The 27,044-nt window shown below is 46.6% G+C and overlaps 3 protein-coding genes across 3 annotated transcripts; 2 read left to right on the top strand and 1 right to left on the bottom strand.

Moving 5' to 3' along the window:
• Positions 1-1,267: 1,267 nt before the first annotated feature.
• Positions 1,268-2,061, bottom strand: LOC309412572 (transcription factor HES-5-like; the record flags this gene model as incomplete). The annotated part of the gene is made up of 3 exons (XM_082009501.1): positions 1,268-1,509; positions 1,637-1,817; positions 1,999-2,061. 3 exons carry the CDS (start codon positions 2,059-2,061, stop codon positions 1,268-1,270), a joined length of 486 nt encoding a protein of 161 aa, XP_081865627.1.
• A 13,085-nt stretch (positions 2,062-15,146) lies between these two features.
• LOC309412360 (transcription factor HES-5-like) lies at positions 15,147-16,237 on the top strand (the record flags this gene model as incomplete). Its single annotated transcript, XM_082009245.1, has 3 exons — positions 15,147-15,227; positions 15,547-15,724; positions 15,963-16,237. Exons 1-3 carry the CDS (start codon positions 15,162-15,164, stop codon positions 16,235-16,237), a joined length of 519 nt encoding a protein of 172 aa, XP_081865371.1. The 5' UTR covers positions 15,147-15,161.
• A 9,483-nt stretch (positions 16,238-25,720) lies between these two features.
• LOC309412539 (transcription factor HES-5-like) lies at positions 25,721-26,601 on the top strand (the record flags this gene model as incomplete). The annotated part of the gene is given in 5 exon segments (XM_082009463.1): positions 25,721-25,786; positions 25,790-25,864; positions 25,866-25,949; positions 26,082-26,247; positions 26,348-26,601. Coding segments are annotated over 5 exon segments (645 nt in total).
• Positions 26,602-27,044: the final 443 nt, after the last annotated feature.

The raw sequence follows: 27,044 nt of genomic DNA, 5'->3' as shown, positions 1-27,044 counted from the left end.
ACTGCAGCGATGAGTCCGTTTCCTCTCAGTATCAGGTGAAAAAATCGCATGAGAGGACTCAGATTCTAGCTGCTGAGTGTAGAGAGACCAGACAGGCATGTTTAAGGCTGTTATTACTCAGGTGAGAAGGTTCTGTGTGGATTGGAGGGGCAGTGACAAAGCAAATGCCCAATATGATTCAGCTGAGAGAATCTGTGTGACTAGCACTTGCTTACTCCTTGGGGTTAGGGGTGTAAGGTACTCACATGACAGGAGTCATGAGAATATGGAGAGTAGGTGAGAATATGAGCTCCTTTGACTTTACAAAAAATCCCGCTTCTTTGGAAGACTCACATATTAGTCTTTTTCAGGGGCGCAAGTGGCTGTGTATCCCTCAGAGGGAGAGGATCCAGACAGAAGTTGCACACAAATGCATTTTATTGCTCTCTACAAACACAGAGACGCATACACAGTATGCACGTAAGCCATAGGGCTGTCCCAGTAGTGGGAGAAACACTATCCACCATGAATGAAACCGCTCAATACAGACAAATATCATTATCATAATGAAAATGCTAGAAAAAGCATAGCTTACACCCAAAATGTATAACATTGACCAATTAAGCCTTTTACCTACTACCTTTTCTTTAACATAAAGCAGTAACGTAATCTTTTTCTAAATTGAAAAAAGCAGCAAAATAGTAGAAATATTCCACATAGTTTCCTACCTTCTGTTCATCTGTCACACTTTATGTACTAGGACTATGAAAGGGTCACTGGGGAAGAGTCCAAAACAAAACAAAAACCATCTTTGATGCTGTACAAGTTATAAGCAAACAGAAGTAAACTGATTTTAATCAAGTGTGCATGAACCAAAGGGTAGTAAATTTATCCTCTGGAGTGACTGAGCAAACAAGCGTCACTAGTCAAGCCAGAGCAAAGGCGATGGCTCTTACAAGCAATATGAGAGAAATCTCTCCTACAGCAATTATTGTCCGTCACAACTGTAACATTTACCAAAAACCCCTCCTTCATTTTGAAGACGTTTGCCCCCTGACTGGGCAGCATGCTGTCTACACAGCTTCAATACCACTCAACAGAATGACTGAACTTTTGCCAAAGGTTCCCATAAAAGTCAAAAGTATACCATTCTTTTCACACATAAATAAAATACACGGGGAAATAAATTCCCTACAGAAGAGAGGGTCAGAGCTGGACTATCGGATGCAGTCAGATCCTTCCTCTGGTCTGTAAAAGGCAAAGGTCCGCCAGGTAAGGACTCCCCTGACTACCAGGGCCTCCAGAGAGTACCGGCATCTTTCGGAAATGCTTGCTTCAGGGTGCTGGGGTTCCCAGGGGAAAAGGCGACCTCCATAGCAGCTGACTGGCTCTTCTGGAAGTGGCTTAAAAGTTTGGTCTGTGTTTCAGTTTGGACTTTATGAAGAGAGAGGAAATGGAAAGCTTCTTGCAAACACCTAGAATAGCCCTCTCTGAAGTCAAACTGAGAGCTTTTATGGAAGGATCCTGCAGCTAGAGAAGGAAGAAAAGAGGGAGGGGGAAGAAAGAATAGTTTAGAGCAATTGTTCATGGCTAGAGATTCATGAAACTCTCACAGATTTGCAGTAAGCTAGAGACTGAAGCAAAATTCAATACTCACTCTTCATCTGCAGCTGGCTCTGCTGCTTCAGGTAGCTGACGGTCATCTCCAGGATGTCGGCTTTCTCCAGCTTGGAGTTGGGCTGGTGTCTCTGAAACTCCTTCTCGAGGAGCAGTTTCAGCTGCTCGATGCTGCTGTTAATACGGTCACGGCGCATTTTCTCCACCACTGGCTTCCTCAGCTGTAAAAAGCAAAAGAAGAGAGACCTGTTGTTAGAAGGATCTTCTCTCTGCCATTTCACAGGACTCTTTGTTGCCTGTCACCGTTCCTAAACAGTGTGGACCAGTTTCTTAGCTGGTGTCAACTGCTATGAGACCAGCTGAGAGCATGGCTCGAAGCTGCCTCACTACGCCTGGACTTACTTTGTTTTTCTCCTTTGGTGTCAGCAGGTTGTCGGGCTCCATGAAAACAGTGCTGGGAGCCATCGATCCTGAGGAAAGCAGGAAGGTCTCGGAGTGGAAGTCCAGGAGAAGTGTGTTGCTGAAAGCTGCCTCTGCCCGATATTTATGCTGTGCAGCCTCACTGAGAGTCTGTGGGTCTCTGGCTTGGCGGACTTTCCCACACTCCAGAGCCAATCAGGGAGATAGGCAGCACAATAGCAGAAGCATCTATTCTTGCATGCTCCGTTGCCAGTGAATAGCCTGGGGATAATGACCTTCTCCCAGATGAGCAGGTGGGGAGTGTGTGGTACGTGAAAGGCTGGGATCAGAATTACGTGTCAGAAGCTGGGAAAGAGCTGGCCCTCAATGGGAAAAGGCTGCTGACTAATGCCGCAGATCAATAGCATTCCAGACGCAGCCCGGGTTCACACGCGTGGAGGGAGGCGGCGGTCAGCTGCCGATGGCGGGAAGCACGCTCCCGCGGGCAGGCTGCTGCGTGGGGCCGCATTCCTCTCCGGGGATGCACGGGGGCACACGCTTAAGCATGCACAAATGCACATGCACACATGGGCAGTTTCTGGCCTTCTGAGGGAAAGAGCAGAATTTCTTTAAATCCACGCATCTTGTTTTCTCAGTAAGCCAAAGCCAGCTGTTCTCCCTCAGGTGCCCGTGCCACCCGTTTTGCCCACATCAAACAGAAAACAGTTTTTCCAGTTTGACTTACTGAAATAAATGCATTGAATTGTAAGTACACACAGTTATTGAACACATTTTCTGTTTTGCTCTTTGTTCTCTTCCCTTGATATCTTACGCCCCTCTTTAGAACACTGTCAGGCCATGTCCCAAACCCTTTGTGTTTCTGTTTTCAAATACGCGCAAAATAAATCCGCAAGGAGAAGGGTCTCGGAGTGTTTCGGGATCGGTTCAGTCTCACATGCTGATTTCTCACTTCCTCCCCAAATGTGTTTTACTCTAATTATTTTCACTTAATATATGCACAAAAGAAAATTGAGTGCAGAAGAAATTCACATAGCCCATAAAATTATTAGAAATCAAATTCCTGATTCCTCATCCTCCACTGGGGGAGTTTCTATATTGAGATGCACAGTCTTTGCTCAATAGGTGCCCGCAGCTGGAAGAGTTAACAGTCTTGCTATTTGTATCCTATAAGCACACAGCCAGAGATTCACGTTGGAAAAAGTTGAACCAGATCTGCCTGCATTTATCCCACCCTCTGCCCATGCAAGTACCACTTTCTTTTACGAGCCCTAACCTCACACAAATAGCTGAAGAAGGAAATGGCAGCCGAGTGTTTTCTCCACCCTCTGGACACGCACCCTGGACTGTGTGGAGCAAGGCTGACAGCAGCGTTGCCCTATTATACTACGAGAAGGGTGAAGAGGGCAGGCAGCAGCATTAAGTACACATCTAGAACCGTGCATTCTGGTCCCAGATTTACTCCCAATGTGCTACGTGACCTCATCCGTTCAACACACTCCTCTGCGAGCATCAGTATCTCCCTCTATAAGATTCAATACAGGAATAATAATAATCAGATACGTTACTGTTAAATAATGTTAGGGCTTATGCTTGGGGATCTCTTGCCAAAAAAGAAAGGATAGCAAGTAAATACTGTTTGCGTTTACATTAATATACGTGTATGTGTGTGTTCAGGCATATATCAATATATATGCGTGTGGTCATGCATGTCTTTTAATGTGAAGACGCATTTCCCCCTCACTCTGCAACTCGTTATTCGTAAGGCCAGGTAAGGCTTAAATGACCTCTTCCAGGATCTGCCTTTCCGTCCCTATTGTACTGCTCTTGAATAGGCTCCCTTCTTTTCGTACAGAGCAGCAGCTGTTGAGCTCTGAGTCTTTTATGTCAAGTTGTGGGAAAGCTTTTGTGACACCATTTCACATGTTCGCCTCAAAGCTTGTGGATTATCTTTGAGCCCGTGTAATGCCAACTCTGAAACCAACCTTTCGCTCCGTGCATCCCTTTTGGGGAGATTCTCTGAAACTCCTGAGCAGTAACTCATTTCTTGAGCTTGTTAATCAAGTGCATGGAGAAGAAATGTGCCAAGCCATGATGGGCAAGGTCCACTAGCAGTTTTGCCAGAGACAGTTTCTGTCTTACTAATAAGAAGCTGTAAGAACAGCAATTATTTCCCCTTCCAGCACAAGTCACATGAACAGGCACTCCAGTTTTAGTCCAACAAACCTGTTTCAAGCGTCAGATGCCTTCCCTGCGATTACACACAGTACACAACAAGAAACTAAGCCTACTTCTCAGGAATCTGTGCATCCCTGCATCCCTGCATCACAGGACTTTTCTTTCGGGGGAGGACAAATACACCTTCCCTCATAAAACTGGGGCAGAGCAGATGTGTGACTTGAGTGACTTGGTCTGCCTTTGACTTCCTTCTGTCACATTCGCAGGCTCTGTCTGTTTCTGGGATTTGCCCAGTGGTTCTGAAGATGCGAGGGAGAGGTAACAGCCCAGAGTGGTCGTTGCTGCCTGCTGCAGCCCCTCAGCCGATCCAGATCGGGCCGAATGTATTGCCACCCACGTCTGCCGCTGCTGATTCCACCTGGGATCTCTACAGCAGGATTTGACACGTGAACCTCTTACTTCTCCACTCAGTACCCAGGGGATTACGAAGTTAACTCCACAGGAGCAGCCATGCTAGCCTCCAAGACCTTGGTCCTGGAGGAAATTTTGCTTAATTCACTATTACAACATTTAGCTCAAGTCAAAAGAGAATGAAAACCTCTCTCTCCTTTCTTGCTCCAAGAAAGTAACTTCTATATACCTTCTTGAAGGAATGAGCTGTATGGGATAAAAATGCCTACTCAATTTCCTCCAGGATCCCAAGCATCAAGCCCTGTCCTGTGTCTGTTTACTGGGCGTGCTTGAGATGCGATGGACCTTTTTTTCTCCTCCTGTTTAGTAATTACATGGTTAGGCATTGTTGCTGTAACCCTTCAGACTTCTGCCTGCAACTCGGGCACTGACTGAGCGGGGCGCAAGTCTGAGAGCCGGTGAAGGCACACCCTGCTACGGGACTCGCGCCGCGTGGACGTGGCTAGACCCTTGCTGCCTGTAACCTCAGTTTAGCACCTGCATGCTGCTTTCAGAGCGATGTGAGTTCAGGTCCCTTACAAGAACCCCATAGTCCAGCAATGGCAGTAACAGCTTTCCTAGTGGGGATTCCAGAACAGCTCCGCTGCCCCACATTTGCCCAGTCCAAAGCCAAACGGTGAGACAGTTGTGCCAACGCTTTGCCTGATGGCACTGCAGTAGAGGTTGTGCGCTTGGCAAAGTCAAGGGGTTGGTGCTCAAAATTTCTTCTCCATTAGGATCCAAACGGACCCAAAGCCTGCTACTGAGCAGGCTGAATGCTAAATAAGCTTCTGTGGCCTTGAGAAATTCACTTCACTATAGAGGCTGGAGGCCCCATATAGTTAGAACGTGTGTGGTAATAAAAATTACATCTTTCAAAGTATTATTGTGAGGCTTAACTAATCTCTAAATGGTGAATGTACCAAAGTCTCATCCAGATGGTAGATCCACTGAGGTTCCTACTTCCTCATTCCGTGTCACACATGAATTTTAAAGCATCTCAAATAAAAATATATATTTATTTTCTCGTTGGTTTCACAGTCAGTGAGAGGAAAAAATAGCTAATTCCTCACCATCTTGGAAGAGTTACTCAAATTAGATGGTCAATTACCCAGAATAGATGCTCTGCTTCTGCTTTGGTTAGAAATCCTAAAGAAAAGTGATAACAAAAATTCCTCCCTATTATAAAGTTAGCAGAGTCAGTGGACTTTACACTAAGGATAATGAATTCTGGATTACACATCTTCTACTATGGTTCCAAACATACACAATATCGCATAGAAAATTTACTAGGATCCCGAGATACTGGATCCAGATAACGTGTTTGAAATACGGCATTAGCAATAGCCTTCCCCCAGAATCTCTGCCAGATGTTAGCTCTTTGGGAAGACTTAAAGATGCTGCTGCTTTCCCAAGTCTTGAGAGATGCTCATTGCTCCCATTGCTTTCTCTCCTGATACGTGCTGCCCAGATGGCCTTTTGGGAGCAGGGTTTCCCACTGAACACAATGCAGAGGCAAGGACCGTTGCTAATGTGGTTTGTAGTCAGGCACACTTCCTTTGTGACAGGCATGAATATAGTTAAGAAACGGTGTGGGAAACTCAGAGGTACACAAGCTTCCATAGCCTTATGTTAGTAAGGCATTTACAAAGCTAAAACGCTTGGGAGCAGGGACTGAGCAATGCTGCTGCATAGAGAACAGGGAAGACGGCAAAATGTAGGAGACTCAATTAGCGCCGAGTCCTACAGCGCCGAGTCCTACAGACCGTCCTGAGGTAAAAAATAAAATGGGTCCAATCCTTAGGGCCTTACTTGGATCCTCACCGAAGTCAATAGAAACTCTGGACTCCATGAAGAGTGGACTGCTAGATTTGGCCTCCAGCTTTTATATCTCCTGATCTCCGGTAAACTGGTATAAATACAAATTACCTCTACGCCTAGAGTGGAATTTATCAGAAACCTAATCAGCAAAATTTAAGCCTGAATTTTCACCTGCCAAATACCAATACCAGAATCGGGTCTATTGTTTCCCATTTCTTTCATCCAAACAACACAGATAGAAAAAAGCTTCCCCGTAGTACGACTGGTATAAAATCTGATCTAATTTTCTTAAAAGCCAAGCCCAGCTCCTCTAGCTCTGGACGGGTCATACGAAAGTACCATGATATCCTCACGCTCCACAGGAATCATCTTTTTCCCTTAGCACTGTGCAGCAAAGAGGCGCAAAAATCCCGTCGCAAAACTGCAGCGATGGCTGCCTGAATGGGACCTGCCTTGCTTGTGTTTCAAAGCTTGGTATTTCCAAGTTCGCTCAAGGAAAGCACACCAATGGACACGTGGAGCTAGGGAATCGGAGCCCTGCTCTACCACCATGGGTGATGTGCTGCAATGGTTGCCATCGTATTAGGGCAGGCCAGCCTTTGATAGAAAGAACAGCAAGACAGCGGTACGGAGCAACCCGGGGTATGGGCAGTCTGACCGCCAAGTGACACCCGGTGGCAGAGTCTCCGGGCATCTGGCCGTGACTCCACAGACAGCCCTAGCAAAAAAACACATTACTCTTCTGGGCAAAGCTGAAGTGAGGCAATGCCTCACCTACGGCAGAGGATCTCCAAGCTGGCAGGAGGAAATCAGTCGTGCATTTAAACTCCACACTAAATTACAGCAAACAGCAATTCAGATTATCATGCCAGGGCAATGAAGGATTGGAGGAGCTTCTGTGTCTGTTTGCAACAGTTTGCATAAGCTTACGAGCAGCTTGACTAAAGTCAAGGGTCTGTGTTTCCTCGGACATATTAAACAAATCTGGGGAATTAAAAAGGCAAACAGAACACGTGGCTCAAGTCTTAGAGTGGGCCAAAATCACCTCTGCCGCCTTCAGTGGGACAATCTTCTCTGGCCTTACTGGTGGGTGAGCAAGACTGCTCCTGCAGCTCCTCTCCCTGTCACTTCCTCCTAGCCCTTCCTCGCTTTGCTCCCCTGTTTGGCGCAATTTCTGTTTGTCTATATAGCTTCCTTCAATTTTTCCTTTTACTTGGGGTTTATTTTCCCTTCATGAAGTTTTTATAATCTGATTTTTTGTTCTGCCACTCTTTTTCCCTCTGTCTGTCACAGGCAGATGCGGCTTGAGGACAGGAGTGTCTTACAGACCCGCAGAGTGTGTGAGTTTGGAGTTCCTTCCAGTTTCCCACACTGCTCTCCTATTCACTGCATTCAGGCCGAGGATAAAGGAAGTGTGCCATGCTACAAGCTGAATTAGAAATGGTGTTTGACTTCCCTTTGTACTTCACAGAAGCCTTGCTCTGGGTAGACCATCTGCATAGCACTCGCTGCGGAGAAAACCATTGATCAAGGCCTGTCAGCCCAGCTGGGGGAACTTGGGAAAGTAATTCCTTGTGCCACTTCGGTTCTTTAGGGCTTAACATCTGGCTGCAGGGGGAGGCGACGGTTGATGGTTTAACAGTCTTGCTTCCTTTCAAGTTTGGGATGCTGTTTTGATCCTCCATAAGCCTTTCTGAAATCCTTATTTTAATAACGTGGAAAGCATCCAGAAGACTAGGAATAATGCACTGGCTTTGCATTTTCAAAGTGCTTTACAAATACCGGCTAATGAATTCTCAGCAAGCTCCTCTGTGAGATAAGGATGTATTATTAGCAACATTTTACAAAGGAAGAAAAATGAGGCAGGCAGGAGAAAACCAAAACTTCAATATTTCAAATAGCCTACTGGTCGCAGTGCTTCTGTTGCCAAGTGGCTACTTGAGACATCTGGTTTGCAGAGATGCTCAGCACCCACTTTTGTTTTAACTAGCTTTGGAATCTCTGAAAAGGATCCAACTCCCTAGCTTGTGGGAGAATTTGGATTACTGGCCTGGACCACGCTCCCAGTCATGCACCACCTAGAGAAGCAGATGCAAAAGTTCTCCTCTGTACTCAAGTTCAGCAGTGGTTTTTGAAAATGATGTTAGTACCATTTGTTCAGGCCCATGAAATGGCTGAAAAGGAAGATGCACTTAAATCCTTGATCAGGAAATACTTAATGATCACTTCAACAGAAATTAACTTGATCTCTCTAGAAAGTAAACTGAGTTTTAATTTGTTTATTCATGCTCCTGAAGACCCACCAAAACCTCAGTCTTAAGCTGCAGCTCTCCTTAGACCATCAGCTGGCTCCCAGCAGTTACGGTTGCTCTGGCCTGGAGCTCCTTGGAGGAGAGGATGCAGTGTGCATCCTGAATTACACGAACTCTCTGAGTTTGTAAGGGAATTTCAGGCCCTAGACCCTTGGCCTGGATAAAACCAGTGACTTAGAAGTGAGAAAGGAGCCATGCTGCTTTAGTTAACAAGTGCTATCTGCAGCTGCAGTGTTGTGTGCTGATCACTGGTCGTATGCAAAAGGTGTCCACACAGTCCTTTGATGGCAGGTCCTGGGGACTTCATGCCAGATTCCCAGGACTTAGTGCTGCAGATGACTGTAGTTTGGTTTATGCTACCAGCTACACTGGAGATATTCTGGGGTCCTGGTCCTATTCTTAACCCTCTCTAGGCTGTTTTCTTTAGAGTCTGGCACAGCTTATTGCACTAGATTCCCCTCATCCTGACATCCGACAATGTGCCTTGCCCTGTGGCATGGTGATGAGGGCGTCCAACTCTGCCTTGTATGTCTTGTGAGAACCAAGGTCTGTCAGTTCTTACGTGTGCCCCTCTGCTAGTCCTTTGCCTGGCTCAGAACTAGGTTATCTAGCTTTTGAAAAACCGTTCTTGCCTGCAAGGCAGGGGCCTGCTTGTATCAGATATGATGTCTTCATTCTACTACCAGCTGAACATGGCAAGATGTTCCACAGCCCTCCAAAATCCACCTGCCTGGCAAGGCAGGACCTGACACTGAGTCCCAAGACGCTTTCACCAGACACACGTCCATTGTGCTCCGCAGTGTGGTGACTGGCAGCTGCCAAGCATGAGAAAGGGGATTGCGGTAGGCACTTACATCCCAAAACTCAGGCTGAGCTCAAGGGAAGGGGAGAAATTCACTGGGACATACGGGAAAATCAGCTTCAGGTTACAACCTTGTTCCCAAGGTAGGGAACAATCAAATGAGGCTCGGGGGACGCCAGCAAAGTCTGTGACTGTTATCTCCCCCCTCCACTGCTGCCCTGGCTAGAGTTGAGTGATTAAATATCTGACACATGCTGATAGGATTAATTGCTGCTCTTATAAGGGGAGGGGTGACAGCCCTCCTGTCTGGCACAAACACACCATTCCTGTCTTGACAATGACAGCAAGTGCATGTTGGGGCCAGACCTCACAAACCACACTCCCAGTTCTCAACCTGCTCCTCTGAAATATTCTCTCTGCAGGATACCCTCTCCTTGCCAAAATCCCTGGCAGCGCTATTTGGTACGTCTTGTGATTTTTATCCTGAGAGTCATAATACTTATGGCCTTCAGTAAGACTTCGCATTCAAGCCTCATGATTCTGTAAAGAGGGAAAATTGATGATATTGATCCAAACGAAGTCAAAATGCTCAATAAGCAAAAAGTGAGTTTTAAAAATCTGTCAAAATACTATTATTTTTATTAGAAACATCAAAATGTTTTTGTTAAATCCCTGTGACTTTCAGCCCTTCTCTTGGTTTCCTGAAGCCCAAATTGCAGCATTTGAAAGGCTGGCAGTAATGCCAGATCCTCAGAGATGCTGGGCCCACTGTAAGAACTGAATGCCACCGCCCTCCAACAAAACCCACCCAAGCCAATGAAGAAAGTGCATGAACTCAGCAGCTTCTGCGTTTGCTCCCTCTACTCCACTGTTGGTGACAGTTCTCCTGTCTCCTTCCTTGCTGTTGTGGTTTAACATAAGACCAGAGCTGAGTAGGTGACTGATGGGGTCTGCATATTTCAGAGGACTTTTGGGGAGCGTGTGCTCCCACTGAAGTCTGCAGTACCTGGGGTGCTTTAGATCAAAACGCAAAACCGTCTGGTAGCACGTGAGAGAGACCGGCTGGGTCTCAGCCCTGTTGCTGAGATGGGGCACGGTTACGTTACTGAGATCATAACTAGCTTGGCACTGGCTGGTGTCACCACAGAGCAGGGTGTAGCTGAGTGTCCTGGTAAAAGCCGAAGGATAGGATATATTCTGTGGTGGTTTTACGCCGGGTTTTGAAGGAGGAGGGTGGTAAACACATAACATGGTGGCTCCCGCAAAGCCTGCTCTCAGGGCAATGTGTTCCTTTGAGACATAATCGATTCCTGCCATCAGGCACCAGCCTGCTCTCCCCCAGGGTCAGCGCTTTCCCACATCCAACCCCATTATCCCACAGACCATGCCTTTTGTACAACACACTCCAGCTATTCATGTGCAAAGCAGCTGTAATCCCCAGACCTTTCAGAGTCAATATACCAGGAAATAATAAATCCCTCTTGTGCACTCTTGAATATGCTGAGAGGTGACTTATGGGAATTTCAGCTGGTCCGAAAAATAATAAATTCTCCTTAATTTTTAATTATTTGGAATACTCACTGTATGTCATTGGTGCATGACTATTTCAGGGTCACCCACAGAAGCAGCTACAGAAATTGCTTTTGCCTATAACAACCCTGAAAATGCAGATCAAATTGTCTCATATGTCTCTTAATGATCAAAGTCCACTTTCATTCACTTATGCACCTGGGAATGGCAGTACATTAAACATTCTGGATCTAGAGAAAAACTAATTAAAAAAGGTTAAACCTGTGAAGAATGTACTTTACGGTGTAAAAGACCCCTTTCTGGCAGGGTTCTAATGTCTAAAGGAGGCAAGATAATGCCATGCTAATGACATTTAATGGAATATTTTACACAATAGGTCTAATAACAACATAACCTTTTCCCCTAAAAGAGGCAGATTTCACTACACTTCCACTCCATTCGTTCAGACAGCAGAATTATGCTTGGCTTGCGAGAGCAGAAGCTGCCAATCCCAAACAGCAACTTTGGCAGGATAATTTCTTTATATATCGCCTCCCATGCCAAACCGTCTTTTAAACTATTTACCGTGTAGAATGTCGTATCACTGGAATGCCCTGAGCAGAACACAGTAGGCAGGGTTAGGTGCACCTTGGGGGGCTGGGAGAAGGGATCTTCACCTGGGACACCAAAGGAAGCAGTGGCTCATCAGTTAAAAACAAAGGGTCATTAGGGTTCCTCTCAAGCAGGCAGTACCCTTTCTTTTCAAACCTCATCCAAGAAACCTCCACAGACCGAGTCATAAGAGTACAGGGATGATGAAGGGGTGTGGCAATACTGCAGGGATTTGTGGTGCAAAAATCTAGGAATCATAAACATCATAAAAATTAGGACACGTCCACGCAGCAATAGTAAGGTATGACTGTGGCACAACATACAGACCCAATAGTTTAATCAAGCATTCAAAGATAATAATTTCCATGCAGATGTGTCAGCACAGGTCTACTTGAGACCCTGGTAGATTTTCTCACTGCTGCTGTCCTCCTCAGTGATACTGCCACTAGCACATTACCCGTGAAAGTGAGAGCAGAGCCAGCTTGGTCCTAAAAAGCCTGCTATTTTAGCCGTGTAAATAAGCCTTTCCAGCATTGCTAACCACGGGCTGGCCCGAGGAAGAGACGAAAGCCCGCTGGAGATGAGACTGCACACAGGACAGATCCTGCAAGGCCCTGGTCTCCAGGCAGCTGTGATGACAAAGGGGTGTCCCAGGGAAGAAGTATCTGCCAAGCTCCCAACAGACGGGGAGAAAATAAACTCCTCTGCAAGACAGCGAGAAGAGGCCACCCTTAGCCCTGCCACTGCCGAGGGGCACTGTACCCAGAGATGCTCCTTCTCCACTTTGTTCTCGCAGGTGTTCAGCAGTATCCCCAAGTGGTGCCAGAAAAGCACGAGGGCCACTTCAGCCCTGCCCTCACCTCCCACCACACACACAGGCTCAGCTCCTGATTCCAAGAGGGCTCTGGGGAAGAGTTTAGCAGCACCACTCCCATTTCCCAGAAGAGCAAACTGAGGCACGGTGAAGCAAACCAGCAGCCCCCGGCACAGCCAGTGCTGCAGCTGAGCTCGGTGCTCCTGCTGGCCACCCCTGTGTGTGAACCAGCGTCTCTGCCCCCTTGCCCCTTGTTGCCCCTTTCTTCTGGTAAACACAGATCTCCGAGAAACCCCTGCCTGCATGGCGAAATGGCTCCTTTCAGCCTTACTGGGTGAAAAAGCCATGCGAGTTCATCGTGCCTTGACAGAAGCGCAGGCTCCACAAAGGAGTTATTAGCACCAGGCTGTGTGGGTTTGAATTTCTCTGCGTTTCCCATACTTTTCCCCTATTGATAACATTTCTTGTTGGGACAATAGAAGTGTGCCTTGCGACTACTCACAACATTAGTGACGGTGCTTGAGCCTGAATGATTTAAAGGGAAAGAATCCAACTCCCAAAAGACCATCTGGCTATCAGTTATAATACAGCAATAAAGGTCAGGGCTGCTTCTCAGGAGTTGGGAAAAAGATGTGTTTTGACACTGAAGAGTCTTTCCGACCAGCCTGGTACATGCCTACCTGTCAGCTCATAGCTTCAAGGCCTGCCACCATCATTCCCTTGCTAGGAAAGGGATAACACAGGACACCAGCCAAAGAATACAGGAAAAAGGGCAGCACCTTATTACAGCTGGCAAAAGCTAGGGCATGGTCTCTGAGCCGTATCGTATTTTGTATCATAATCCTTTGAGGGCTTCAAAGTGTTCATGAGATGTCTTGTCTCCTGGCTTTCCCACAACGCAGGGAATAAAGGCCTCCAAGAACAACATCTGCCCTTCACAAAGATCTAAGCCCATTCAGGCCCATACAATGAAAGCCACGAAGCTGGCTATTTCAGTGACACCTCCCTCCTTCCTGTCAACTGCCCATTAGACTCAGGCTTCACTTCAGGATTTCCAAGTAAGAAATTGTCTTTGGCTTTCTTACCTCACTGCACACTTCCCTCCACCGTTTCCATTTCCAGATTCTCAGCCACACTCCTGCGCACAAGCGGTGCGCTGGGCGAAGACAAGCACATCTCTGCCTCGGGCACTACAGACTAGACCCTCAGATGGCAGGATGCAGCACAGCTTTTCTCAGGTAGGTTCTGGGTTATTTTCAGTGCTGCCTCAAGGACTGTATCCAGGCAGAGATTTTTCTCATGAAACAAAATCAGAATTAACCTAAAGTGTTCACACAACTTCACTCTTTTTCTTGACTTTACCACAAAATAAATAATATTTGCTTAATTTTTATCGACATTTTCATGCAAACACAAGCAAGCAGCACTATCCCCATTCTCCAGGTAAGAAAACGGAGTGGGGATGGCATGCTAAAGGGTACACAGGGAGGCAACGTGTAACGTAGAACATGGTCTCTGAGATCTCATCTTCTGCAAACTGCAGCAGGTCCAGTCTGGAGTGGGGCAGTGTGATGCTCCTTGGTCAGATGAGAACGGAGTGCACGAGAAGCCTCGGGCAAGAAGCAGAACTGACCTCCTTGCTGAGGTCCAAAGATGGGCCTCAGCTACTAAATCCCATTCACGACCTGCCTCTGGCTTCCCAAGGTCTAGGGCTTCTGGGTTGAATCTGATGCTATTCTTTAGCCCATCTTAACCATCATTCTTGTAAATGTGTGTATGAAAAAGAGTAGAAAAGGGAAAAGAAAGAGCTACAGGGTGACTACGCATGGGCTCAGTTTTCCTAGGAGGTGTGTGCCTGTCCTTAATGAAGGCAACGGGAACACTGGTGCAACGGGCTCACAGACCTCTGTGTGTGAAGAGAGAGAGGCTACCATTTCCAATTGCTTCCCCTTCCCTATTTATTCACCCAGTCCGTCCAACATCCCACCATCCTGCCTGCAGATTCTCCATGGCATTTAGACACATGGAAACAAACCTGTCGTTTCACACTGATAACACTTTGGCTCACCCATTAAGAGTGTCATGACTGTACCGACAAGCACAAATCCACCCACACTCCGGCAAACGGCACCTGGGAGGCTGGCTGTAAAGTACCCTCTCTAGAAAGAGCAGAGAGATGTCTTTGGTGCTGTTGATTCTGACCTTAACAGTGCTCCCCTTCTTCTTCTTTTCCTGCCTTCCCCCCAAAAGTGTGCCTCCTCCACACCACAAATGTGACTGGCACATGTAGGTACTGAGGAATGCAATTGATCCCAGACAACCAGCTGGAGGGTCACTGTTTTCCCAGATCCCCGGGCAGCCCTGAAGAGCCACACTGCACACTCCACCAGCCAGCGTGGGCAGAAGGTTATTCTCTCCAGGGCATTTGCGATCAATGTACCATGCACTAATAGATGCTCCCTCTATTGTTCAGCTGTGTGCCTGGATTGGCTGAACGGCTGTGGGAAACTCCGGCAATCCCCAGACTCACATATCTGCCGAAGCTCCCCGACGTATAAATAGAGGCAGTCGGTAGCTGCCAAAGCACAGCCTTACGCTCCGCACAGCAGCCTGGTGTGGGGGTCTGTGCCCAGGACTGAGAGCACTAAGAATGGCTCCCAGTAACACGCTCATGATCCACATGGAAGAGAAACTGCTGCCAAAAGAAAAGAATAAAGTAAGTAGAGCCCTTGACAGGATCGGAAAGGCTGGTCTGTGCTCAATGCAATGGGCTGCCTCTATCAAATAAGTACGACATGGGAAAAGATGAGATAAGGAGGGAGAAAGTGGTCTGGGGGAAGGCAAATGGGTTCAAGAGAGATAAACGAGACTATATAGATTTTTAAAAACAAAACTGAGCAAGGAACAGATAGGCAGCGTTGCAAAGCTCTCCCACTAAAAGCAAGCATCTTTGAACGTGTATATCAGGGCATCAGAAGGGGAAATGAGGTCAGGTCTCAGAAAATCCTTGACGATCTGCTCCATCTCTCTTACAGCTGAGAAAGCCGGTGGTGGAGAAAATGCGCCGTGACCGGATCAACAGCAGCATCGAGCAGCTGAAACTGCTCCTCGAGAAGGAGTTTCAGAGACACCAGCCCAACTCTAAGCTGGAGAAAGCCGACATCCTGGAAGTGGCTGTCAGCTACCTGAAGCAGCAGAGCCAGCAGGACCAAAGTGAGTGCAGAGCACGTATTGCACACCACCTGCGCTCTGCTGCCCCAGGCCTTTGCCCTCCCGTATAGCCCTGGCCCCCGAAGCGTGCAGGGGCTATGATACACCAGGTCTAGGCACATGAGCAAGGCTCGTGGACTCAGGCTTTTCAAAAAAACTGAATGCATGAAGCACCACTGTCCTGTGTTTTGGTCATGATCTTAACCCACTGCATTTGCTTCTTTCTTTCTTTCTTTCCTAGCATTCATTCACAAGAATCGAGAGCAGGACTTTAACAGTGGATACCTGCGGTGCCTCAAGGAAGCTATGCATTTTCTGTCCTACTATGAACCCAAGAAGGAAACTCAGGTGCAGCTAATCAAGCATTTCTGCAAAGCCCAGATGGGTGCAGATGTCATGTACTCTCCTGCTCTGCGCAGTCCACCTCTGTCGCCCCGTCTGCCTGCCAGAAAGCAACCTGCCCAGAAGACTGTGGCTGCTGCCTCTACCATCTGGAGACCCTGGCAGACCTGCTGAACTTTGTTTTAGTCTGTGTTTTGCTACAAAAACTAGAGGGACCTGTGATTTAATAGTTCCTCTTTAAAGTAGGAAACATTGCTTTCCAAAGGCGGGAGGGGGTGGTTATTGTTTTTCTGTCACGAGAAATGAGGGTCGCCAAGTAGTTTCCCTTCATAATGAAGGCATGTGTTTGTACCTTGCAGCAAATTTGCTGCTTTTAGTGGTGGCTCCTAGCCAAAGAGAGGACCAAGTTCTGCGGTGATTGAGAGCGCCAAACGCCCTTCAGCTTCCATCACTCTCTTGCTTGGCAAGGCTGTTGAGCCTGTGGCTGTCAGTGGAAATCTTTCTGCTAACTCCCTGGGTCGCTGGTTCAAGTGCTCCATTCTCTCTAGATAACGTATTGACGCTCCTAAAGAAGGAGCACTTTGAAGAATGTATTTTCTATCATAAAGAGAATATTGAGCCTTTACCTTTTGAGTGAAAGATGTTATTAAGAAATGCTGATTCTTCTGAAGTTTCTACGCTATTTTTAGTATACCTTCTTACAGAAAGTTATGAGGATAACAGGTAGCTCTAGGGAAAATTCTCTTAAGGTCAGTATGCGCTACTCTCAGTTGAGGGATAATTGATGCCTTTTGTAAAGGAAATACCTGCGATACACCTTCAGGAAAAGGGGGAGGAAGGGAGGCAATAAGTACTTTATTATAGTCACTCACTGAACATGCTAAAGAGCTTAAAAAGCTTTTATAAAGTTGTGATGTATTCATCCTGTGTGATGTTCAACTTCGGTGTCTTCACTGTACAATACAATAAAAATGGTTTTAGCCCTTAATCCTTTGGCTTGAAATGATTAAAACAGCTAATACTCCTGGACTAAGTGTTGCATATGCAGACTCCTGCCGTGGGGAAGCTAGTAGATGATGTCGTATTTCTGAGCCCTTCATTCCAGTATAGTTTATATTTGCAGGATCTGAAATCCTGTTCTGCCAAATTAATTTCACAAAGAAGCAACCTCTGGACAAGTTATCAAAAATTAAAACAAAGGTGAAATTGAAGTGAGATACTGAGAGGTATAGCCCCAGATACTTAAGAGGAACCTATTCAGACTTCAGCAAATCACTAGTTTGACAGCCAGTTTATCTCCCTCCATTCCCCATTAATTTGCCCACCAACCTGAGTTCAGACTTACGCTTTCTGTCCATTTAGGAGGTAGCAACATGCAGAACTCCTAAAAACTTCCAAAGAGTTTGGCCCCTGACTCTGCTTGGGGATCTTACCCTCCTCTTTGATACTACCCACAACGGGGTGAACTAGTTTTTGTTGCCTTTTAATTTTAGCACCTTCTGTTACCTAAACACAAGTTCTGTTTGCCAATAACAGAATTGCTTTCTTTACTGAAGTGAAATCTGCCCGTGTATGGCTAAAAGTATACATAATTTGATAGCAAACAGAGATTGAAAAAGCATTTCCTCTCCTAAATTCTTTCCCCATGCTCTTCTTCTCTTCAAACATTCCCTTTCACTGACATCCACCTAAGGGTCCAAAACATGCCATGAATAGGGCCTGTGCCTCGGGGTTGAGAAACAGCCACACTCCACCAGGCTTTCAAGTTTTTCTTCTATCCAGCCTGTTGTAGAGATGGTCTCTCTGCCAAGTATATTTTAGATGATCCCCCCTTGATTTTTCCACCCCACCTCAATTCAGAGGCAAATCTAGCATATCCTCTTACACGGAGATTTACAACAGCCTACCTACCCGGCTTGTACCAGCTGGAGACCCAAAGCAAGCAGTCTGGGCTTCCCAGGAGCTGCAGAGAGAGGCACTGTAGCACCCGTGCACAGTCTCGGCTCGAGACTCTTCTGCAATTTTCTATGTCCAGGCCAAGCAATTCCTGTCCCGTGAGGATTAAGTCAGCTGCACTCTGGTGATGTGAGGAAGATTAGCACCTGCCGTAAGGGATGTGCTTGTCCTTCTCCACACAGCTACACAAAGAGGGAATGGATGACCTGAAAAAACAAAGAGGGATTCAGGAGGAATTTGGGGAAGCAGGAAGAAAGCACAAGAAGGGGATCCCAAAGCCAACCTTGAGCACCTTAAATACCAACAGTCTCTCCAAAACACCACACTTTCCCCAATAACATTCACTCATTTTTACTTAGAAGAGTTCCCATTCATTGCTTAGTGGGGACTAGTCACCTCTTATTTTCCCTTCTCTTCAAAGTAAAACAAATCTGCACAAATAATCAATTCACTAAGCTATTATCTAACCACGGTAATTCATTGATTTGAATATATGACAGGCAACCCTCTCATTCTTCTAGAGACATAGTAACAGCATGAAAAACCATTGGCCAACAATTTCAACTCTTCTCAGATTCCCTGGCAGAGATGTCCTTAAAAAACTTTGTTTCTAGCATATCCTTTTTTCCTTAAACAAAAGGAAACCTAGAATATCTGATCTTGTCAAATGGCTGCTTAGTTAAGCACTAAGCAAACTCAGAACTGCTAAGCTGACAAGATCAAACTGCATTCAAACACTGCTAGCGGTGCCTGGCCAGTCCTCACTTGATTTGTGATGAAACCCTTTGTTAGACGTATGGAAAGGACCAAAAAGCCAGCTAGCCAGGTCAAGAACATATTGCCCTACCTCATTACGGTTGCATGGATCATTTGGGTTATTATTTTACCCTGAATGCACCCGCTGGTTGAGTGCTCTTCATCTGTCTGCCAGTGCAATACAAGGTGGGGTTTTGGTACAGTTCTGCAGTTCATCAGGGGCTGATACCAACGCTGCAGATAGATTTGTTCTTCCTAATGAACGACTAAGTAATTCAGAAGAGGTATTTTTAGATTTTGTGGTTGCTTAGTGATCTTGAAAAAGTCACTTCACCTTGCTGTGCTCAACTTGTCTTTGTCAATTAGTACAAGCTTCTGAATGCCAGCAAAATTAAAGCTGTTCATACCTGCCTGTGCATTTTTAAATGAAGCCTAATTAAGGCAGTCTGCGGATAGGAAGTTTGGGGGAGTTGAGACTCAGTCAAAATGCAGCGTGCTCCAAAGCACACCACAACCTGACTGTGCACCACAGGGACTGGGAACAGAGCCACACGTGGCACAGAGAAGTCTGCTGCTATTATGTGGACGGGTGTCTTCTGCAGCTAATGCGTTACCACCCAAGTAAACCATGTTGTGAATGTCACCGTCGGCAGCGTCACTGCAGTTTGTTTAAAGCTGACAGCATAAATGGAAAAGCTAAAAGGAAACCAAAGAAGAGCTGCACAAGCTGAAGATTGTTGGATTTGAACCCAGTCCCTCTAGTTCGAGGCTAGCATGGGAACAGGCCATAGAAATGACAACTGTGCAAGACTCCTGTGAGATCCCAGTCAGCCGTCTCAGCGCGGAGCTCCTGCCACCCATATTGGCAAAAATCTGGAGAGACATGGCTACTGTCATTCAAACCACAAGGTCTCATTCTCATTTACACCGAGGCCATGCTACATTACTCCAGCTATAGCGGGGAGTCGATCACGCTTAGCTGTTAGTGTATGCGAGATTCAGACTGTTTGCAGAGTGGTGTACGGAAGAGAAACAGTAAGTGCCTCCTTTCTGGGCAGGGGGAAGAAACCAAACCCCACCAGAAAGCCTCCATTTGCTCCAGGGAGTCAGCTCCACAGCTGGCACAAGTGCACTGCTGCTGTATTTCACCAAAGGCTTGCCCCTCTGGGCTTTAGTTTACCAATTACTGGAGAGTTAAAAGCCAGACCTCCGGTTTCACCAGTCTTAGCACAGCAAAGGTTATGTTTACAATTTATTAATTATTATCACTTATAATAATTGAACGCAAAGGTGCTTATCGCTCCTCTATCCCCTTGGGTGACTCTCCCCTGCTCCAACACATTCCCACCCTTAGGGAAGATGTTGTTTATTATGCTGATCCCACAGCCCAGGAATACTCTCCTGACAAAGCCCCTATTAACCTCAGAGTGTGGGCCTGAGTTTCTCAGAGTTTCCCACACTTTCTTCCCTATTTATGACATTCAAAGGGACCACAAAGGAAGCGTGCCTCACAACAGCCCACATTAGTGACGCTTTTTGGCTCTGCATTGTGATGACCAGCAATTCCTGTCCCGATAGACCATCTGGAGGGCTATTTTCCCAAGGAGCACATTGATCGATCAGTATTATGCGAGAGCCCTTTTAAAACTTGGGAACGTTATGCTCTTTGACACTAAATAGGTGTCTTGAGCGGGTTTGTCAGAAAGATTTTAAACCATTTAAGGGAGGCACAGAAAAAAATAAAAATCATAATTATTGCTTTAAAAACACCATCAATAGCATTTGTGAGACAGGCTGACATGAATGTAGGAAATGGTCTAAAATAAAAATGCTCTAAAAGTGATATAGAAAGAAAAGCTTTAAGCAGTAATTACAGCCCCAGATGTAGAGGAGCATTGCTTTTTACAGAATCACAGAACCATTAAGGTTGGAAAAGACCTTTAAGATCATCAAGTCCAACCATCAATCCAACACCACCAAGCCCACTAAATCATGTCCTGAAGTGCCACGTCTACACGTTTTTTGAACACTTCCAGGGATGGCGACTCCACCACCTCCCTGGGCAGCCCGTGCCAATGCTTGACTGCTCTCTCCGTAAATAAATGTTTCCTAACATCCAGTCTAAACCTCCCCTGACGCAAACTTGAGGCCATTTCCTCTCATCCTATTGCTGGTTACTTGGGAGAAGAGACCAACACCCACCTCACCACAACACCCTTTCAGGCAGTTGTAGAGAGCGATGAGGGCTCCCCTCAGCCTCCTCTTCTCCAGACTGAACAACCCCAGTTCCCTCAGCTGCTCTCCACAAGACTTGTGCTCCAGCCCCCTCACCAGCTCCGTTGCCCTTCTCTGGACATGCTCCAGCACCTCAGCATCCTTCTTGTTGTGAGGGGCCCAACACTGAACACAGGATTCAAGGTGCGGCCTCACCAGTGCCCAGTACAGGGGCACAATGACAGCCCGGCTCCTGCTGACCACACTATTGCTGATACAGGCCAGGATGCTGTTGGCCGCCTTGGCCACCTGGGCACACTGCTGGCTCATGTTCAGCCGGCTGTCAGCCAGCACCCCCAGGTCCCTTTCCGCTGGGCTGCTCTCCAGCCACTCCTCCCCAAGCCTGTAGTGTTGCATGGGGTTGTTGTGACCCAAGTGCAGGACCCGGCACTTGGACTTATTAAACCTCATACAGGTGACCTCTGCCCATCGATCCAGCCTGTCCAGATCCCTCTGCAGAGCCCTCTACCCTCCAGCAGATCAACACTCCTGCCCAACTTGGTGTCATCTGCAAACTTACTGAGGGAGCACTCGATTCCCTCATCCAGATCATCAATAAAGATATTGAACAAGACCAGCCCCAGAACCAAGCCCTGGGGAACACCGCTTGTGACTGGATCTGCGTAACATAGGCAATGAAATTCTGGTTTTCTGTACTCTTCTCTGATAGTCCACCTTCCTCCAGACCTGTCGCTGCATTGCTATACACTGGGTTCCCCTCCACAGAAAGCTAAGCATCAGATGGGCTAAGAAAGCTGCCAATTGCTATTACAAGTAGTAGCTGCTTTTGTGAAAACAGCATGTGTAGTAAGACTGCACCTCGGCTGAAATCAGCACCTATAAAGCAGAAGCAGAAAGCTCCCTAGGCTAGCGGTCCTCCAGCCAGTTTGATTTATGGACTAGAATGAACACAAACCTACTGATGATAGTCTTGGGGTTGGTTAGTTACCTTTCCTGGATCCTCTGTGGTTCTGATGTCGAAAGGAGAAAAGTTATATTGGTTAACTCGCTTTTTGTTTTGAAGCCATGAAAATTGAAGTGGAAAGCTCCTACCAAACCTAAAGTACGGAATTTGAACTATATTGTATAGTTGCTTAGTTGTCTGATTTTCTCATTTATGATTTAGATTGGTCAATGTTGGGTAAGTATCAAGTGAAAGCTCTGGCCTTACCTTGCCTTGCCTAATTTTAATACAAAAAACCAACTCCCACTGGTGCATAATGAGTATGGAAATATAAGATCGCCATAGTATAACGAGTGAAGTAATAGAGCTTACATAGAAGAACCTTGGTTATGTAAGTTTTTATAGCCTACCATTATTTTTGTTGTGTATGTTTCCTTGTAAACAGAATTGTGTAAAACCTTGGCTTGTCTCCCCTGAGGCCATGGCGGGTTTGTGATTTCTTGCCTAGCACCTCACTCTGCAGGCTGGCAATACAGACAAATACCTCAACTCCATGCGTTGATTGGCATTTTGCACACCGGGTGAAAGAACCCTGATTTAGGGACAACAGTTCTTCCTCATCTCACAGTGATCTATGGCACACAGACTGCACGCCATAGCTCAGGAGCAAATGGTGAGCATCTACAGTTGAAGACAATTAACACGGTGGTTCTTGCCTTAGGAAAAGCTAGGACTCCCGCCTGACACGCAAGGTCTGTAACTACGGACGTCAGCAATTGTTTGCTGATTTGTTTCCCCTTACACTCTTCAATATCTATACCAAGCGAGAGTGGAAACAACCCCTGGTTTTATGTGCGATTTTGAAGACTGCATCTTCATGATGCAACTCATGACTGATGTGATTTACAGAGGAACAAGGCCACTAGGAAAACAAGCCTCTTTGTCCACAGCACAGCTGTCATCTCTCAAGAGCGGGTCCAGATCTCACACCATCCTCCAAAAAAGGGAATTATTGTGTCATATTATTTAGCCAACTCCACACGTTTGGCAATTTTGGGGATTTAAGCCTTCATTCAAAAAACAGGGAAACCCCTGCTTCTGAGCCTCAGACGATCAATCTTTCATTCTGGCCCTGCGATGACAGTCAGAGGCACAAACTCCTCCCGCAGCTATGAAGGACAGTGACAAGGACCTGGATCACAAACACGTTTCAGTGGGACAGGCTACTGCGCTAACAGCTGAATTTTAAAAGAGCCCAAACTGAGCAAACTAGTTACAGACTTTTAACGAAGAGCAACTGGATTGCCTACAGCACAGGATTTTTTTTCCTTACTGAAATCTTTGCACAAAGCACATACTGCATCCAGTTCCATACGGAATATATTCTAGGGACAGCGTTAGTCTAGACAATTTATTTTTCTGAAGCATCAGTTAGGAAATATTGTTGCCATCAAGTTTTCAGGCCTTAATAATCAAGCCAAAGGGGTGCGGGCTGGGGGGGAGATACTTCTTTCTCTTTTCTCCATCAACAGTATACAGAGGCTAGGGGCAGCAGGCAAGGGGGGAACTGAAGATTTGCTATCTTTTCAACTGGCAGAGAGAGGAGGACTGAAGCTGGGAGTTTGTGAGCCCAGAGGGCTGCTGTTTTGTGTGCTCGCTGCAAGGCAGCATGCCTGGTTCACCATTCACATCAGATGATGCGGGGCCACAGTTCGGAGGATTTCCCACATTGTCCCATTCACAGTGTTAAACTGTCAACAAAAGAAGTGTGCCTCTGCGGGTCCTGAGAAGAAAGCTAACGCCTGCTGCACCATCTGCCCAGCACTTAAAGGAAGGGATAATGCTTTAATCAGTGGGAGTTGGTTTAGCCCTTTGGAGTCCAGGGGCATTGTGCTGGGGATAGGATGGCATTATTTAAAACCACTCATTTCATATTTCCAGAACTGAAAATTGGGTCAAAGCTTCCCTCCCATCTCGCTGTGCCCGCTGCTGCTGCAAACAATATTCCTTCCCACAGGGTTCGTGGCAGGACCCACTGCCCATTCCATCTCATGTGACCCTCAAGAGAGATGCACAAAGCCCAGTGCTTGACTTCAAGCTCCAATAATGGCACAAGTACACGCAGCCAGGGATAGTCCTGGCTGCAAGTAAGACTGCTGCTTACGAGCCGACAAAATAAATTGGGGAACTCATTTTGAATAGGACTCAGTCCCTGTTCAATTTTAGTTTTTTGACAACCTTCAACAATTAAAATTGTTACACCCCAAGTGTACCAAATGTAAAACATCTTTGGGCTAGAGAGGAGGGGAGAATGGCTGACCTATGAAAATCACTGCCATGAGAAGCCAGGAGGTTAAAGGGGCTTTGTAAGCTTCAGGTTAATAACCAGCTACAGGATCATCCTTTGCAGGATCATATCCTTTTATACAACAACCCTCTGCGTGATGGAACACATTGCTATCCGTGTACCCGCAGGCACAGGTTTTGACCCTGGCCTACTGAGAGGGATGCAGGTGAAATAGGCTGGCTGCAGCTGACAGCAAAATGAAAGGTTTCCTTTCTGGTTTTGAAAGGCAGACACAGGAAATAGGTAGAGTTTTCAGGAATACTGTTGTAGTAAGAAACAGGTATTCAAAAACTAACATTCCCAACTTGCTAGCCTATTAGTGACAATCTAGGTTTACTCCCTGTTCTAGCCTCTGACCATGGAACACGCATTAAGGAAGAAGAAAACTATGCCCATGCACGAGACCCCTTAAACCCGTAGCGCTCCACATACTACATCAGAAACAGACGTACCGTAAAGCATAACTGCGAATTTGTCAATACGAGGCCTGATGTGCCTGACTGACAGATCTTAAACGTGACTAGTTTTGTATTGGATTGGGTCCACTGCTCCCCTCCTCCCCACACAAGTAGGCAACCTAGAATAAGGTTTAATCCTGGATCCTATCTGGTCCTTTCCACTTCGTTACCTGTGCTCATTGCAATATGTGTGGCACATACACTGAGAAAGCCCAAGACTGAACAGTCACAGGATAACCTCCACCTGTATTTGCATTCCACAGGTGGGGAAAGACAAGCAAAGTAAGAGACAAGAATTGACTTTTCACTGCATCTCAGTTGTCTGTAAAGGGAAAATATATTTAGGTGCTTTACGTTGAGACTCGGGACCAAGGGAACAGTGAGGCATTTACAAAGTGGCATGAAATTAAATAGGACATGTTTGGGAAAGGCATCATAATCCCTGCATGTCACGGGTTGCCATAGGAAAGCCCAGATTACTTACAGAAGGACTTTACGTATTTAAGCAATGGAGAGGAAAATATTTCAGGCAAACTGCTTAGCACAAATTGTTTTAAGGCTTCTTCTCTTGATTTTAGTCTCCAGTTACCCAAAAATTATCTGGTACTGTATTCATCTAAGCACAGTTTAATGTCAATGAAAGGGTTTAGTCCCTCTAATTCTGCATCTTTTCCTTTTCAACTTCTCTTTTGGTAATGGGCACAGAGCATTATCTCTTCCTGGGATCAGTCTTCTGTGCTTAATTTCACCACAGCCTGGGAAAAGGCAGAACATTGAGATGTTGACGTTCCCAACATCAGGCTGAAGTTGGATTATAATGACGGCAAACGCTTTCCCACGTTCTTACGGCAGCGCCGTAATGCCAAGCCCTATTGTGTCACACACTCCCCAGTCCACCTGCTCCTTTGGGAGCAGGGTATTATCCCCAAGCAATTCACAGTCCATTTGCCATGCTGTAATAGATGCTTTCTCTATTGTCCCAGGGCATACATGGATTGGCTGTCGACTGTGGGAAACTCAAAGTCGCTTAGGACCCATACATTTGTATGCAGCCACTGCGTATAAATAGAGGAACTCCCAGCTCCCCTCTGCACCAGCTAACCAGCCAGCTTTGAGCTGAAACCAGCACTTGGGATAATGGCACCCAGTGCGCTCTCCCTGGAAATCCTAACAGCCAAAGAGAAGAACAGGGTAAGTATCTGCTGTCTCTGTGACCGCGAGGGCGAAGAGCTGAGAAGGGCCGAACTCCTTTAGCAGCAGGTTATAGCGACGGGAAGGGGAAAGTCTCACTGCTAACTGTCTTCTTCCCATCTTGTGTTACAGCTCAGGAAACCCATTGTAGAAAAGCTGCGTCGTGATCGGATTAACAGCAGCATCGAGCAGTTGAAACTGCTCCTGGAGAAGGAGTTTCAGAGACACCAGCCCAACTCCAAGCTGGAGAAAGCCGACATCCTGGAGATGACCGTCAGCTACCTGAAATACAGCCGAGGTGAGTACATCTGCCAGTCATGCTTGCTGCCCTTACTTTTAGGCAAAACTCCAGCCTGAGTCTCCCTGTGTAACACTTCTCTCCTCTTCTGCCCTTTCAGCTTTTGCAGCATCTGCCAGAAGCCGACAGCAGGATTATTGTGAAGGGTATGTCTGGTGCCTCAAAGAAGCCCTGCAATTCCTGTCTCTCCATTCAGCCAGCACAGAAACACGGATGAAGCTGATCTGCCATTTCCAGAGGTCGCAAGCAGTGCCTAAGGACTCTGCTGCTTCTTCTGCACCCGCTTCCACCCACCAGCCTCCTGCAAAACAAGCAGCACTGAAACCCTCCTGCAGCCTCTGGAGGCCTTGGTAGGCCAAGAGTACGCTTGGGTGTTTCCTGGACATTTGCTTGTACTCCAGAGGAGATCGTGACTTGCTATATAAGTCCCCTCCACTCCTTTCATGAGTAGGGAAGAGTGTTTTCCTTTTGCAGGGCATTACTATGCCTGGATGTCTGCTTCCCTTCTTCCAGGAGGACTGAAACGATCCCACCACATGGCGAGAAAGTTATTCTAAAAGAATGCAAGATGTAATCCTCCTGCTAGGATAACCGAGAGGAGTTGTTCAGAGAGGAACACCGACTGTTCTTAACCTTAGTGAGGTTGTACGCGTGTATCTGTTGAGAAAGCAGCAGCTTCTAAGATGTTCAGGCTAGCGTTTTCAAAAGTGTCCATTCAGGAGGAGCCCTTTCCTCTGCCCTGCCCCACTTGAGACTCCGAAGTGACCCAGGCTATCCACCCGTGTGCTGCCTGGCTG

Source organism: Phaethon aethereus, assembly GCF_964289735.1.
Source record: "Phaethon aethereus genome assembly, chromosome: 21".
Taxonomy (NCBI): Eukaryota; Metazoa; Chordata; class Aves; order Phaethontiformes; family Phaethontidae; genus Phaethon; species Phaethon aethereus.
This window is presented reverse-complemented; position numbering and strand designations above follow the sequence as displayed.